The 14637-nt window shown below is 50.1% G+C and overlaps 2 protein-coding genes across 3 annotated transcripts in view; both read left to right on the top strand.

Moving 5' to 3' along the window:
* Positions 1-4210, top strand: part of ZFP91 (ZFP91 zinc finger protein) — a 22993-nt gene extending 18783 nt beyond the window's left edge. For both annotated transcript variants that reach the window (XM_025215209.1, XM_025215208.1), the window contains one exon: positions 1-4210. This exon is cut by the window's left edge and continues 317 nt beyond it. In XM_025215209.1, coding sequence (XP_025070994.1) covers positions 1-185 — 185 coding nt within the window. In that variant the 3' untranslated portion in view covers positions 186-4210.
* A 4500-nt stretch (positions 4211-8710) lies between these two features.
* Positions 8711-14302, top strand: CNTF (ciliary neurotrophic factor). The gene is made up of 3 exons (XM_006033428.2): positions 8711-8790; positions 9082-9228; positions 13278-14302. The coding sequence occupies exons 2-3, from the start codon at positions 9115-9117 to the stop codon at positions 13746-13748; spliced, it is 585 nt and encodes a 194-aa protein (XP_006033490.1). The 5' UTR covers positions 8711-8790; positions 9082-9114; the 3' UTR covers positions 13749-14302.
* The last annotated feature ends 335 nt before the right edge of the window (positions 14303-14637 follow it).

Below are 14637 nucleotides of genomic sequence, written 5' to 3'. Positions count from 1 at the left end.
TGAACCCTGATGGGAAGCAGAAGGCATACTGCAGTGGGCCTGAGCGTGTGAGTCTGATGGCTGATGGCAAAATCTTTGTTGGCAGCGGCACTAGTGGAAATACAGAAGGGCTAGTCATGAACACAGAGATCCTTGGAGCTACTACAGAGGTTCTGATTGAAGATTCTGACTCTGCTGGACCTTAGCGGGTGGGAAATGCACGGGTGTTTGGACAGCTCTGACTTTGTGTTTAAAATTAAAAATGAGGAACTTACTGAAAAAGAGAGAAGTTAAACAAATTTAAAATACTAGTAAATAACCGAAGGGCCTGCTCCCCTCCAGTGTGGATCACAGCACATCCCTCTTCCCCAACCACTTCTCTCCTGTTGTCCCTGTTCAAAAAGGGATGGATGCTGCCATTACTAGAGCAAGTTGGACAGAGCAAAAGGAATTCTCCAATTGAGTGAAAGCAGCCAAAGCCCCTTGCTGTCACCCAAAGCAGATGCTTTTCCTGCTCCTTGACAAATCCCCATTTACAAACTTGAAGGCACTTGCGCTCTGGACCAGCTTCTTGTACCCTCTTCCCCAACAGTCCCGACTTCTATGCATTGCTGCATTCTGGTCCTTGCAGTCTCATTGTTCCTTGTGGGGCTGGGGTTTGGCTTGGCACTTTAGGGCCTCTCAGCAGGGCGAGCTGTAAAACAGCACATCCTGTGCTGTCCTGTCCCGTCCCATTCCATCCTGTTTCCCTCCCCACCCCCAGCACACCTCTACTCTGTCTCTGAAGGGAAGTGAAGGGAACAGCTGGCTCTACTGTGCTCACTTGCTGAGGCATGGGGGCTGCTTTCAATGCACTCACTTTGGCTGTGGGAGACCTGTGTTGGGGAGGCAGAGAGAACTGAGTCCCCAGTCTGACAGTAATTTGCACTTTGAATGTGTTTCGTTTTTGTGTTATGGTAACAAGATTCCTTATTTATTTAAAGTGGTTGGTATTTTTAGTTACATTTTTGGGAGTAGTGTCAGGCTATTCCAAGATGGGCTTCTTGGTAGCAAAAGTTGCAGGAAGTATGTTGTGCTGTAACTGCAGCCAGATGGATTGGAGTTACTGCTAAGGGAATCAGAATGAGGGAAGCAGAGTAGCAATTTGTAACCTTTCTGGGGAGGGGTTGGAATGACACCCATTTGCATTATGAATTTTTTTGAGGTTTTTAGGCATTGTGGAAAGGGATGAGTAGCCAGAAACAGTCAACCTATGTTGTGGTCTCATTGCCCAGTGTATGGCAATTTTTTTTTTTGTTTTAATCTTTTTTTTTTAATATTTTTTTCTTTTTGTTGAGTCATTGCCCAGCAGTGGAGGGATTAGTACTGTTAGTCAAGGAACTTGTTTGTTCTCTTGTCTTGTGACAGTTGTGTAACTGTTAATTGGTTAATTGGTATTCTGCTTCTCCTTTTCTCAGACAAAGATACAGGGGGAGAGAGCGGAAATGGTTGTCTTACACTTGGGTCACCTGGAAAAACAGACGGGTATTTGGTTGTAGAAATTCCAACTTTTCTGCCTGCGCACACCCCCCCGCAAGGGACAGTGTGATGAAAGTTTCCCCAGTGTATCCCTACTTTTCTTACTTGGATGCAAACATCCCTAGTTTCTATGAAACATGGTGGTTCAGATATTGCCTGAGAGTGAGTGGTGGGCCTAGCTTACTAGTTATGACAGCTATTGTCCCTCAGATGATAAACTTCTGGACGTGATATGTCTCAAGTTTTGAGACTCGGACCTTTGCTCTGCCCCTTGTGTGGTGACCCAGTGACCTTGAGTTTGACTCTTTTTTTTTTTTTTTTGGCAGAGGTGAAAAATAATCTGTTCTTTGTCATGTCCATGTGGCAGGGAACTGGGTTAAAGTTACCCTGTTGGACCGTGTTGCCAGCTAAACTGGTTTCTTACATTTAGAGCTGTTGAAGAAAAAGGATATTTTGCTGTAGAAAATGGTGACAAAAATTAGAACTTTATTTGCCATGGAAATTTTTTGCAGCAAATGTTGACTTTTTGTTAAAAAATGAAATTTTGGGGATTTTTCTCCGTTTTTTTTAAAAGCGTGCTTTGGGTCAGATCAAACCACATTTGAATTATTCTTGTTTCAGGATGACAATAACTTTTTCCTGCACCTTGCCGTGGTATCTCAAGACCCATTCTCACCCCAGCCTAGGCTTACTGGCCTAAGATCTCCCCTTGAAGTTTCACGGTCTTCACTCTAGCAGAACTATGGTGCATTGCACAGGTCGTGTGACTTTTGCTCTGTAGGAGATGCAGTCTATTCAGGGAGCCAGACCCATAGAAGAGAATGGTAGCATGAGATGATACCTAAGCTACAATTTTCCTCAGACAGCACTGTGGCTCCAGAGTGTGGAGTGCAATGTTAAACTCAAACAAAACTGACTGTTTTGATTCAAGCATGTCAAAATGATTTATTTCAATAAAAAATGTCAAAATAAAGTTTTGACATTTTCTGGGCAGCCACATTTTCCCCCACTAAGTAGATGCTTCATGAAATAAAGAAAACTTGTTCAAAATCATTTTTGTTGGAAAATGTAACCTCCCCTAGATGTGTGGTTTTTCTGGCCAGGGCAGCTGGGTGACAGCCAGCTCTTGTTAGACAAGTGGTTGAAAAAGTCCTCTAGTCTAGGGCCTAGAATAGTTGTGAAATGCTGTTGTGATCCAGGCTGACCTTGTCTGTGTTGACCAGCCAGACTGCTACAGGCTAGTTCTGCTGGAGCAGTCTCTAAATACTGCTTCTTTGCTTGGTTTGAACTCCAGCAGGGACAGGGCCTTATGTGGAACACTAAAAGGAGAGCCTAGCCTTAGTATCCTTTCATTTCTCAGGATAGCACTAAAACCCTGTCCTTGGTAGAAAGCTTGTTCATCAGCAGTGGTGTGAAACTTGTCAGCTTACAATAGAGACTCTGAGGTGAGGAAAGTTGCCCTGTTACTTGTCTGCCCAGGCTGTACCCATTGTGTGAGGAATAGGACATGGACTATTAAGTTTCCCTAGCAACAGGGAAGATTATCACATTTCCTGGATACAGAAATGAGCACTTATCCAGTTTACAAATCCTTCTTACCCCACACTTCTGATCCTGGCCATCTTTTGTAATCCTTTCATAGATGATTCTGTTTTAACCTTCCATTCATTTTCACTTGGTCCCAGCAAGTCTGTCTGTCCTTAACCACAGCCTGCTAACCTCAAGGCAAGAGATTAACAAAAAACAAACAAACAACATTTAAAACTGACACTTAACACCTCCCTGCTGCTTCTCCCCTTCACTCGCATGCAGTTTGCTTCAATAAATTATTGTAGTAGTTTGCAGTAAGCCTTTTTTTTTTTCTTTTCTTTTTTTTGTGTATTTTTCCCCCTGTATTTATAATTTTTTTTTTATCTCTTGGGGAGGGAGCATGCCGGGGACCTGGGATTAGGAAGGTTTCATTTTTTTCCCTTCCATTAGAGTCCATTGCCATAAACTGGTTTATATCTTCGCCTGCTCCAAACTGCTTCAGACAGTCCTATAGCCCCAGATGCTCCTACGTACTCCTCATAGTTGCAGGCATAACTTAAGTTGCACCCTTCACAGGCAGGAGTTGCCTATTCGAGACATACTTAATGTTGATGGTGAGAGAGGCTGGTGGGTCATGGGGCCGTGTAGAAGTGGTGTGCTTTTTGGGGTGGGGTCTGTCACTGCAGCCACTGCTACTCAGTGAGGATGATGCTGTGGCACTGATGCCTTTCAAAGGAACACGGTGGGAGTCTCAAAGGCATAAAGTAGCTCCTTGTCTGAGGGGGGCATGACCTGTACTAGCATGAATCCTGCCACCAGGGAGGGGGTTAGGCTTTACACTGCTTAGCAGCACTACCTGCAGTAGCCACCAGGTGGCAACAAAGCTGTGTTGCATTGGCACGCCCTTAAATGTGGAACAAAAGTGCAGGAGGGGTGAGGCATAGGCTGACAAGTCTTTGATTGCTAAAAGTCTTGTTAAGCCTGCCACACGGTGTTCTCCACCTGAGGGGTGGAGATGGGGAGCCCAGGTAGCTACTTAACCCAAGTTGGGGAAAGGGTAATGTAAAATAATAATAAAGGGATACTCTTCTTTTCAACTCCTGTTTTCTCTTAATCTGGGTAATAATACATAACCAAAATAAATGTATAAAGGAAAAAAACAATAAAAGTTGTTTTGTCTTGATGCATGCAGCTGGTTTGCAGTGGTTGTACTGGATAATGCTGTGATTGCGGAAGGCAATTCTATCCCGCCCACCGGACACCTAAAAAAATGTAGAAAATTAATATTTCTCTGCCCTTGGTTCCTGTCAAAAGTGACAGAAACCAAGGGCAGTAGGACCCAGGGGAAGCCTGGCAGGTCCCAACAACAGCGGGGCTGCCCCCCATCCGGGGTTTCTGGGCTTGGAAGCACATGGCTGCCCCGCGCTGGAAGCTCAGGTAAGTTGGGGGTGGACCCTGAGCAGGGAAGGAGCACAGGGTGGGGAAGCAGCCCCGCGCTGCAGCTGCTTGCAGCCCACGTGGGGCTGCTTGTTCCTGCTCTGGGACAGCCCCATGCAGGCTGCGTGGGCCTGCAATGTGGGGCACTGGGTGTGGGGCAGGGGAGAGGCTGCTTCCCCACCATGCTCAGCTTTTCCTTGGGCTCCTTCCTTGCACAGAGAAAAGCAGCCCCTCACCTAGGCTAGCAGTGGGGCAGGTTGCAAGCTGGTGCTGAGCACAGGGAAAGGCAGCCCCTCGCCCACCCCATGGCCAACGCCGTGTGCTGCAGCCACCTGCAGCCTGTTTGAGGTTGGCTGTGCCTGCTCCAGACACGCCCGCATGGGCTGCGAGCACCTGCAGTGGGGGGCGCTGGCCATAGGGCTAGCAAGGGGCCACTTTTCCCCACACTCAGCACCAGCTTCTTCCCTGCCAGTGAGCAGGGGGTTGGGGCTGTGCCTGCCCCTTGCCTGTACCACGGGGCTGGGGGGCACTGGGTGTGAGCAGGCGGGGAGCCAGTAGGAGCATAGGGCCCGCACCAGTGTGCCAGCTCCCTGCTCCCTGCTGGTGCAGCCCAGCCTGGCTCCACAGACCCCTGCCAGCCTGGGCCCCACTGGTGCTGGCCCTGGACATTGGTCCCAAGATGGTGACCAGGGGGTGGGGCACCTGTCAAGGAGTGGTGCTACCCATGCGGCCCTTGACAGCCTGCCAAAACTGGGTAAGCAGCCCTTTGCTGAAAATAATTGCCTGCCCCTGGTGTAGATGGTTGCATTAGTTTTCAGTTGCATCTTCCTATGTGTTTATTTGGGCATGGCAGGACCTTCAACATCTCGGGGGAGCGAGGCCTGTGGCTATTCAGCAGGTGGTGCAGAGGGAAGGATCAGTGGGAGACTGGTACTTGTGCCACTCCAGCTGGCTGGAACTGAACTGGGGAACCGTTTTTCCTCTAATTGGGATCTAGCCAAGGTTAAAAGTGGATGGAAATCACAACAAGCAATCAGTTGTTAGGTTGTTGACAAGAAACCAGCAGGGTCTCTGCTTGAATAAGCCCACAGGGTTGTTATGCCTCTTACACTGTCAATTAACTTTTTGGCGGGCCTGAAATGCACTCTTCCCTGGGTATAGGCCTACGGCTTGGTCCCACCCAGAGGGCAATAAACCAATAATTCCAAGACAATCGGATACAAATTCAATGAAAATATAATGCATCCAGTCACTATCAGCACTAACAATAACAACAAATAGGAATCACAAGGTAAAACTACATACAATACTATAGTGAATTGCCTGTCAAGAATAAAGTGGGTAGGGGCGGCAGGGACAGTGTGCCACCATTCGTCACCCTGTGCCACCGCTGCCACCCCCCTCACACGCATGCACACACACCCCGCTCTGCATCTGGCCCTGCACTTCCAAGGGATGGGGGAGCTTGCATACGGCCACTTACACCTCCTGGGGGGGGAGCTTGCCCTGCCATCCCCTCTGCCAGCAGCTGGTGCCACCACTGCCTCCAAGGAGCAAGGCTTCACCACCCTGCTCTGTACCCTCTCCCTGCTGTCACGGCAACGCTCCGTCGTCCCACCGCATACCTGCTGAGCGCTCTGGTTTCGGTAAGCATTGTGATTGGTTCTCTGCAGCCAGTCAGAGTGCTCCAAGTGCGTTACGAACAGACAGACAGGCACACAGGCAGATGGACTAAGCCCTTTATATGGATTTACTAGCAAAGTACCCGTGGGGGACGGAGCCGATCGTTCGGCCCTGTGCTCCTGTCCCCCCGGCTAATCCAGCCCCACCCCCTTCAGGCTGGACCCTGACCCCACCAGGAGTTTGGGGCTGGGGCTGTTCTCCCTCCTTCCCCACCTCTGCCATGGGCCTGACCCTGTTGCCCCCCACTCACCACAGCAGCCCTGCCCCCGCTTTGGGGCCTGTCTGCTCCCCCCCTTGCCCCTGCCACTTCAGCTGTCTGTCCCCTGTCTGCTTTTGCCCCCCTTCGCTCCGGGGCCGGGCCCATGTCTGCACCCCCTGGCCACTGCTTTGGGCCCAGAGGCCTGTTCCCCACCCCCAGCCCCTGCAGCTTTGGGTCCAGGCCTGCTCCCCACTGCGGCCATGTCTGTGCCACCACTGCCCCACACCTGCAGGCCCAGCTGTGGCCATGGGCCCCACGGCGGTGGCAGCGGGCCCAGGCCTGGGCCTGGCAGCAGGCATGGGCCCAGCGGGGCGGCTGTGGGCATAGGGTGGGAGCCACAAGCTGGTGGCTGCGGCTACTGGTAACCGCCTCCTCTCCCTGCCGGCTCGTGCTGGGGGCGGTACTCTGGCCCCTGGCTCCAAGAAGCAGATCGGGGGGGGTGAGGCCACCTTGCCCCCTGGCTCTGTCCCCTCTGTTATGGCAGTGCTCCAGTCCTCGCTGTCCCCCTCAGCCTCCAAGGAGCAGGGATGGAGGGGGTCAGGCCAGCTCCGTCGGCCTCACCTTCCCCCCACCCCCCAGACCCTCAGTCCCCATTGTCATGGCGGCACTCCGCTGTCTGTCCTGTCCATCTAGAGCACTCTGGCTACCAGGAGAGCCAGTCAGAGCACGAATAAAGCTTTACGGACCGAGGCAGACTAAGGCTTTTATAATATTAGAACAAGTAACAGCCAAACAACACCACTGAGTTACCACACGAGGGCAGTGGGGAGCACTAAGGGCCTAGTGTGGAGACTGAGATTGTGGCTAAGGCCAAAGCAGCAGTCAGGGAGGCTTTCTTTGCCTTTACCCAAGCGGGTACTGAGCACCTCAGATTCAAGGGTAGGTGACACTTGACCCTCGTGAAGAATGGCAGGTCAATTGGGCAGGTGTGTTTAAGTACGGTGGGAGTCACTCCACAGCTCAGCGATACCCTGGAGTTCGGCCCCTCACTCAGACACCCTTTGCTTCGAAACAAGCACTGCATCCTCTCTGAGATACGACACTACTAATTCTCTCTCTAACTCTTGCAATCCAACCCTCAGTCAAGTGCTCACGCTGTCAGACTCACTCCTGTTGCACACAAGATCACGCTCCCGTGCCATGCGCGCAGGCCTTGCCCACCACCCCACGCACACCCCCTGAGGGACTGAGTACACGGTTTTCATCCTGGACTCATCACGCCACCTGTCAGTCATTTCATCCAATCAGTCACCTCAGTCTGTCAATCAATAAATAGTCCATCTCCACTGGGCCACTCATAACCGTCCACAACATGTACTTCATGATCATATTTTTCCCACCATCCTTTTTATATATATATATATATATATATATACACACACACACATACATATAAAGGGATCAGTCCATCTGTCTGTGCATCTGTAACGCTCTTGGAGCACTCTGATTGGCTTACTGAAGCAACCAATCAGAGTGCTGCGCACAGACAGACACACAACATCTCATGATGGGCTGCGCATGTAGGTCATAGTGGCATCAAGGGCAGAAGTTCAGAGAAACTTCTCACGTCTGGCCATCCTACCAGTGTGATCAGGCCTGGACTCAGCTAACAAGGTTAAGGTCTATTTACTCTTTAGGATAGATTTACCTCACAAAAATAACAGCAGTCTGGGGCCATCAAGTCTCAACAGGGGTCTTACTGAGGGACCCCCCGTGTTTGAAGGGGCAGTTTTAGGCCACAGAAGCTCTTGTGTAGAAACAGTTCCTGCCCATCCCCTGGATGAGAAGTGGGAGATGGCTCCTTGCCCATTCAGCTCAGCAGGGAGGTAGGCAATGGTCAAGGCAACCTTCTCTCACCTCTCTGTAGTGAGAAACTGCAGAAGGGGACCCATACCAGGTAGAAGTCCAGAGATTCTCCAGAACCATTAACCTAAAATTTGTATCTTGAATTGTCAAGCCTGCTGAGAAACCCATAGCTCTCATTGCCCTCTATGAGGAGCTGATGAGTGGGCAGCGTGACCTTTTGCTGGTAAAATTCAGTAGAGGAGAAAATTAAGATGTAACATATTCAGCTACCTGGCAATTGATTGTATTCTCCAGTCTGAAACTAACTTGCAGTTAACAAGGTCACCTAGTGAAATGCCTAAAAATAGGTTTGGCAGGGAGAGGCTTGTCACCATGGGACTGGGAGCACTTCCCCATCAAAGGAGACTGGGAAAAAACAAAATAGGCTGGGTGTCACAACCAGATTTCCTTTCTGTATTTGTAAGGGATTATGTGTCACCTCACTGGGGATTAGCAGGATGCTAATCTAGCTATTGTAGATATGTTGGTAGGGCCAGGGAGGTGCACAGAGTGGACTCTTGCTGGGAGGGTGACTGGAGGTAGGCTAACAAGAGGGGAGCATGGTGGGTGTGGGAGAGGCTGGTTCTGGACTAGAAAAGTGGCAAGAGCAGAGAGACTGCCCTGGTAAAAGGTGAAAACTCTGCCTGCACTGATCTCAGAGGGAGGAATTCAGTCTCTCGAGGCCTCGGGGGATGGATGAGGGGGAGAGAACAAGCCAGACGTGTGAGTGGAGAATGCCCTATAGAGCTGGAATGTGCAAGCTGAGCTAGGGATTTTTTTCTCTTGTGGATGTTGCACAAACAGCCCTGTGTGTAATCCCTTTGGTTCAGCTTGCCTCTACTGGGGGAAAGACACTTTGCACCATGGCTTCAGCAGAACGGCCCCCGGTGATCCTCCGGTCCCTTGACCTCTGCAGTCGTGCAATACGCCTGGCCAGGAAAATCCGCTCAGATGTTGTCAGCCTCTTGGATTCCTATGTAAGTCCCTCCATAAACCCATTTTTCTGCTACATCTTCCTTAGTCATCAACCCCACTCAAGGACCCATGCCAACTTACTGGCAGAGGGGATGGCTTTCTTAAATCCATATCCTGCTTGTTGCCCTAAGAAGCTGGAGTTTGGGGGAGGGAAGGGGGTGCTTGTTCTAATGTGACAAGTACTGGATGGAGGAGAATCCAGGCATACTGTGAACAGAAAAGGGAGAGGTATCAGCCAACCAGTTCACCCAAAAGGTATACTCAAAGGGAGATGGGTGAAGGGCCGTGCAGTGCAGGGTCTTTATGGAATTCCTGTTGGCAGAGAGGTGGTAGTGATCAAGGCACACTACATGTTGCAGAGAAGTTAGGCTCTTCTCTTGTCTTGTAGAGTTTCTGAGGCTGTTCCCACACAACTCTTGAGCTTTTTATTCAAGAGAATGGGCCCTTTCTTATAATTATTCTCATCACCATCACCACCACCCCTTGGGAATGATGAGGGAGAAGAGGGAAGGTGTCAGAGACCATGACACTGAGGATGCCTCCAGCTAGAATCTCTATAGCAGAGGTTCCCAACCGCTGGGCTGTGGCCCGGTACTGGGCCATGAAGGGCTGGCTGCTGGGCTGCCAGCAGTCATGTGCAGGGTTAAAGCTGGGCGGTGGGGCAGCTCTGGGAGGGAGGCAGCTGGCTCAGTACACCCTGTCCCGCTCCTGCCGCCATGGCCGTGCCCACACAGCAGGTATCAGGGCCCATGCTGGCCCGTGCAGGACCCCCCAAGCCTGCCCACAGCTGGGAGTGGGGGAATGCGGGCGGAGAATTGCCTGGGGTGGAGGGCAGGGTGATGGCTCTGCTGCTTCCTCCTAGGGAAGGCAGTAGAGCCCCTTCTTCCCGGGTAGCCCCAGATGCATCCCCCTGGGCCACCGCCTGCTCAGCCTCCTCCCCTGCAGGGTCCCCTCAGTGCCTGCAGCTGTGGTGACCCAACCTGATCCGATCCTCGCAACCTGCTCCCCCCACCACGTTAAAATTAAATGTAAATATTTAAATTTAAACTTAAATATGTAAATTAAATTTAAATATGTTTGACAGTCCACAGTATAAAAAAGGTTGGGAACCCCTAGTCTATAGGAGGGAATATGCATCCTCAGGATATTACCATCCAAGCTGGAACTGAAGCAGGGTGTGGGTAGAAGATTCTGCCATAGAAGGGGCTCCTCTGGGGCAGATGAGGGGAAGGTTTTGTGCCACCAGGACACAGTACATGGTAGGGGAAACTTTGGGCCTAATATTCAAGGTTTTGGGGGATTGTTTTTTGTTTTTAATGCTTTGCATATTTGAAAGGCTGCCTAAAGAGGAGACAAGTATTATCCCTGCCACAGAGTGCCATGAGTTTGAAAAACAGCAAATGTTTCTACCTTTCAAAAGAGTAGGAGCAGGGTCCAGCTGCCTAGGACTGTGGTGGTGGAATCTCTTCCTTTATGGGGGATTCCTGAAGGGGCTGGAAAGGCCCCTCTGGGACAGAGAAAAGAGTGAATCCAGCATCCGTGTAGGGGCTTGGATTAGCTGAGCCTTGAGACCCCTTCCATCTGTGATCCACAGCCCGGAAAGGGTAATGTCATAGCATAGTATAAAAATAGGATTGAAAGAGACCCCTGGAGATCTAGTCCAACTCCCTGAATGAGGCAGGATCATTCCTATCCAAACCATCCTATACAAATCCTTGTCTAACTTAACTCCAGTCAACCCTGTCATGCAGTCCCAAGGCATAGGACTAACCTGTCACAGCTAAAGCAGCGGGACAACAGCAGCCAGTGCCCTGCTGCTGCAAGCGTTGTTAAAATATGCTGGAGAGATACAAGGAAAAGGGCCATGGCTCCACTACAAAGTAAAACACCCACAGTCTATACCAATGTAACCATGGGGTAAAATTCCTTCCTGACCCCAAATAGGGTGATCTGTCTTACCTTGAGTGGAGGGGCAAGAACCTCTAGTGAGGAACCTCCAAGTTTTAGTCCCAGAAGGAGTATTGGCACATCACAGTCAAAATCTTCTGCCTTGGCTTTAGCTAACAACCAACATTTTTGAGGAAGGAGCGGGGAGAGCATTAATTAAAGTCAACCCTATCATGCAATCCTAACACATAGCACTAACCTGCCACAGGTAAAGCAGGAGGACAATGGTAGCTATTGTTTTTATATATTATAACTGTGATCTTTTTATATATGTGTGTGTGTGTGTGTGTGTAATATAAATGCCCTCACACTAGCAACAAGAAGTGTGGGGGATTCCTTCCCAGCCTCACCAGCATAGCACAGAAGCATGGGAAATACCCACAGTAGAGCATGGGCATAGCTATGGCTAGATCATCCCTGACCAATGATTATTCAGCCTCCTCTTGAACACCTTCAGTGTTTGACGTTCAACAATTTCTCTAGGCAGTCTATTCCACTGTCTCACTGTTCTAACAGTGAAGAAGTTTTTCCTGATATCCAATTTAAATCTACTTTGTTGCAATTTCAAGTCATAGATCCATGTCCTGCTCTCTGTGGCAAGACAGAGGAGGTGTTCACCTTCTTTATGGCACCCCTTCAGATATTCATATTCTTTCTGTGATTCACTAAGACTCCTAGATCCTTCTCAGCAGTGCTGCTATGCAGCCAATTTTCATCCATTTCATATTTGTGTTTCTGATTATTCTTCTGAAAGTGCAGCACTTGGCATTTGTCAATGCTGAACTTCCTGTTCAACTTTCCAGTTTGTCAAAAATCCTTCTTAATTGAGCTCCTGACCTCCTGACAGTCCTTCTCACAGTCCTCCTCAGCTCCTGACAGTACTTCTCAGTTTTGTGTCATCTGTAAATTTGCTCAAGAAACTTTCTATGCCAGCATCTAATCATTAATAAACATGTTGAACAGCACTGGGCCCAGAAGCAGACCCCTGTGGGACTCCACTTGAAACCTCCTGCCATTCCAGCATGGAGCCATTTATAATTACCCTTTGCTTGTGGCTATTGAGCCAGTTGTTATTCCACCTTATAGTAGTTTTGTCTAGCTCACATTTCTCCAATTTGTTTACAAGAAGGTCATGAGGGACTTTGTCAAAAGCCTTGATGAAGTCCGACTATAGCATATTCACTGCATCCATTCATCCACCCAAATGGTTAACTTGTCAAAGAAGGAGTTCAAGTTTGTTTGGCAAGTTTTGTTCTTAGTAAATACATGCTGGCTGCTCATGGTCAGCCTTTTGTTCTCCAGATGTCATAGTACAGGTACCATATGTATTATATGGGAGGTACCAAGGCATGAGGAAATAGATGGTTCAAGGAATTGGCTAGCTCCACCTGACACATCATTTTTATAAGAGGGAGCTTTCACTGGGTGCCCAGCTCTAAATTCCCTGAGCTAACAACCTGGCAGAAGCACTTCCCCAAATCCTGAGGAAGTGCTGTCTCCAAGTAGGAAGTTCTCCAGCAGAAACTCTCAGGCAGCTCCTGTAATGCATGAAGCCCCACCCTAGTACTTGCTCTTGTTGCTTAAGGAGAGACATCTGTGACATTAAGGCTGCCAATGCTCCCAAAGGCAATGCCTGATGGCTGCTGTTTTCCTAGCCAGGACCACCCACCTTCTGGAGCTGAATGCACCAGCTGCTCTAGCTTGATGATAAGCAAGACTTGTTACTGGGCCTGGTATGACCCATGGACAAGCAGGGAATCCTAACTTATCCCAGTAGAGCTATGAGTAGTAGGTTTCCCATGGCAGGCTTGACAGCAGTTGCCTTTGCTAAGGCCACAATGAGAGGAGGAAACTGTCCTGTTTGTACTGGTGGATTCTCAACAAGACAAGCAGCAGTTTCCCTCACTCTTCCTCTAGTTTATTCCTCTTCTCATTTGTGTCTATTGCACAACCAAGGTCTAGCACAGTAAGCATATTCTTCAGCTTCTGTTTCTTAACAGTCAGCCCACCCTTTTGTAGCTCTTTCATATACAAACTTGCAAGGTGAATGGGACAATCTTTCTAAACCTTGACCTCTGTCCCTCCCCCCTGATCCCCAAACCAGGTTGAACGGCAGGGGCTGGACAAGAACATCAGCCTGGATGGTGTAGACAGCATGCCAACAGCTGCTGTGGAGCACTGGAGCGAGCTGACAGAAGCTGAGCGCCTGGGGAACAACCTGAAGGCCTATCGTATCTTCCAGACCCTGCTGGCTGAGGTCTTGGAGGATCAGAGGACTCACCTGACCCCCACAGACACCAACTTCCATGAATCCATCCAGTCTGTTATGCTGCAGGTCTCAGCCCTGGCCTCCCAGCTGGAGGAGCTGTTGATGCTGCTGGAGCACAGTGTACCAGCCCGAGAGGAGGTAGAGGGCACTGCAGACAGCACAAGCCGCAGCATGTTTGAGAAAAAGCTGAGGGGGCTGAAGGTGCTGCAGGAGCTGGCCCAATGGTCTGTGAGGTCCGTGAAGGATTTGCATCATGTTACCAAGCACAGTCACAGCAGCAGCACAGTCCATGTAAGCCACCAGTAAACCCAGTCTCAGATAGAATGAGGCTGCCTGCCTCTTCCCTACATGTGTGCAGGAAAGCACTGTGGGGAGGGTGAAGGGAGTGGCAGGGGAGGGAGTGGCAGTCCATGCCAACCCCCTCCTGGTGGGTTGTCTGTCCACCCCCTCCTGGTGGGTTGTCTGTCCAGAGAGGTATCCCAGTACAGCAAACCAGAGCCAACTTGGGGTGGTATGGGACAGTTCTCCCACTGCCGGGTCAGACCAAGACCCCAGACCTAGCAGCCAGCTAGATCATGGGAGGGACCTGCCCCAGGACACCCATAGCTGGCTCTGTGCCTCAGCTCTTCCTTAGGAGAGCTGCTTAGCACCCATAAGTTAAGGCTTGCACAAGGAGACGCTGCTTAGCACCCACAAGTTAAGACTTGGCAAGAGAGAGGGACCAGCAGGGAGAGGTATTGCCTACACTTCTGAATGTCCCTACTCTCCTGCTACCTGTTCCCCACCCATTGCCCTGGGGCAGGCTTGGGCAATATCCCTGCCCTTCACTCCCCTTGGCCTTGACCTTCCCCTCAGTTGAAGGAGACAATTGCTGGGTAGGGGCTGAGGGTAGGGATCACAGGGTTAGGCTGTTCCACTTTGGAGCATAGACCTACTCCCAGGGGGTAAGCATGATGGTGCAGTGCTGGAAGGGTGTGTTCATGGCAGTGGGAGGCCTAGCCTCTTAAGTGGCTCCTGCCTAGGCCAGATCCCAGTGCCCTCTGTCCAGCGCCCATTTTTCCTTGCTGTCCTGCCACTTGAGCTGTGCCTCCTATGCCTGGTATCACACTGGACTTTAGCAGGTCCCAAAGCAAGGGGTGTGCAGAAATAAGCAAGTCTCTAGGCAGGGACACCTTCAAGCAAGTTCCTGCCACTA

The sequence above is a fragment of the Alligator sinensis genome, unplaced genomic scaffold, assembly GCF_000455745.1.
Source record: "Alligator sinensis unplaced genomic scaffold, ASM45574v1 scaffold998_1, whole genome shotgun sequence".
Taxonomy (NCBI): domain Eukaryota; kingdom Metazoa; phylum Chordata; order Crocodylia; family Alligatoridae; genus Alligator; species Alligator sinensis.
Note: the sequence above shows the minus strand (reverse complement) of the source record. Positions and strands in the feature narration are given on the sequence as shown.

Excerpts from the sequence above, each read along its gene's own strand:
- CNTF (XM_006033428.2), top strand. The coding sequence starts at position 9,115 with ATGGCTTCAGCAGAACGGCCCCCGGTGATCCTCCGGTCCCTTGACCTC. Across the intron at positions 9,229-13,277 it reads TCAGCCTCTTGGATTCCTAT|GTTGAACGGCAGGGGCTGGA; the intron begins GTAAGTCCCTCC and ends TCCCCAAACCAG.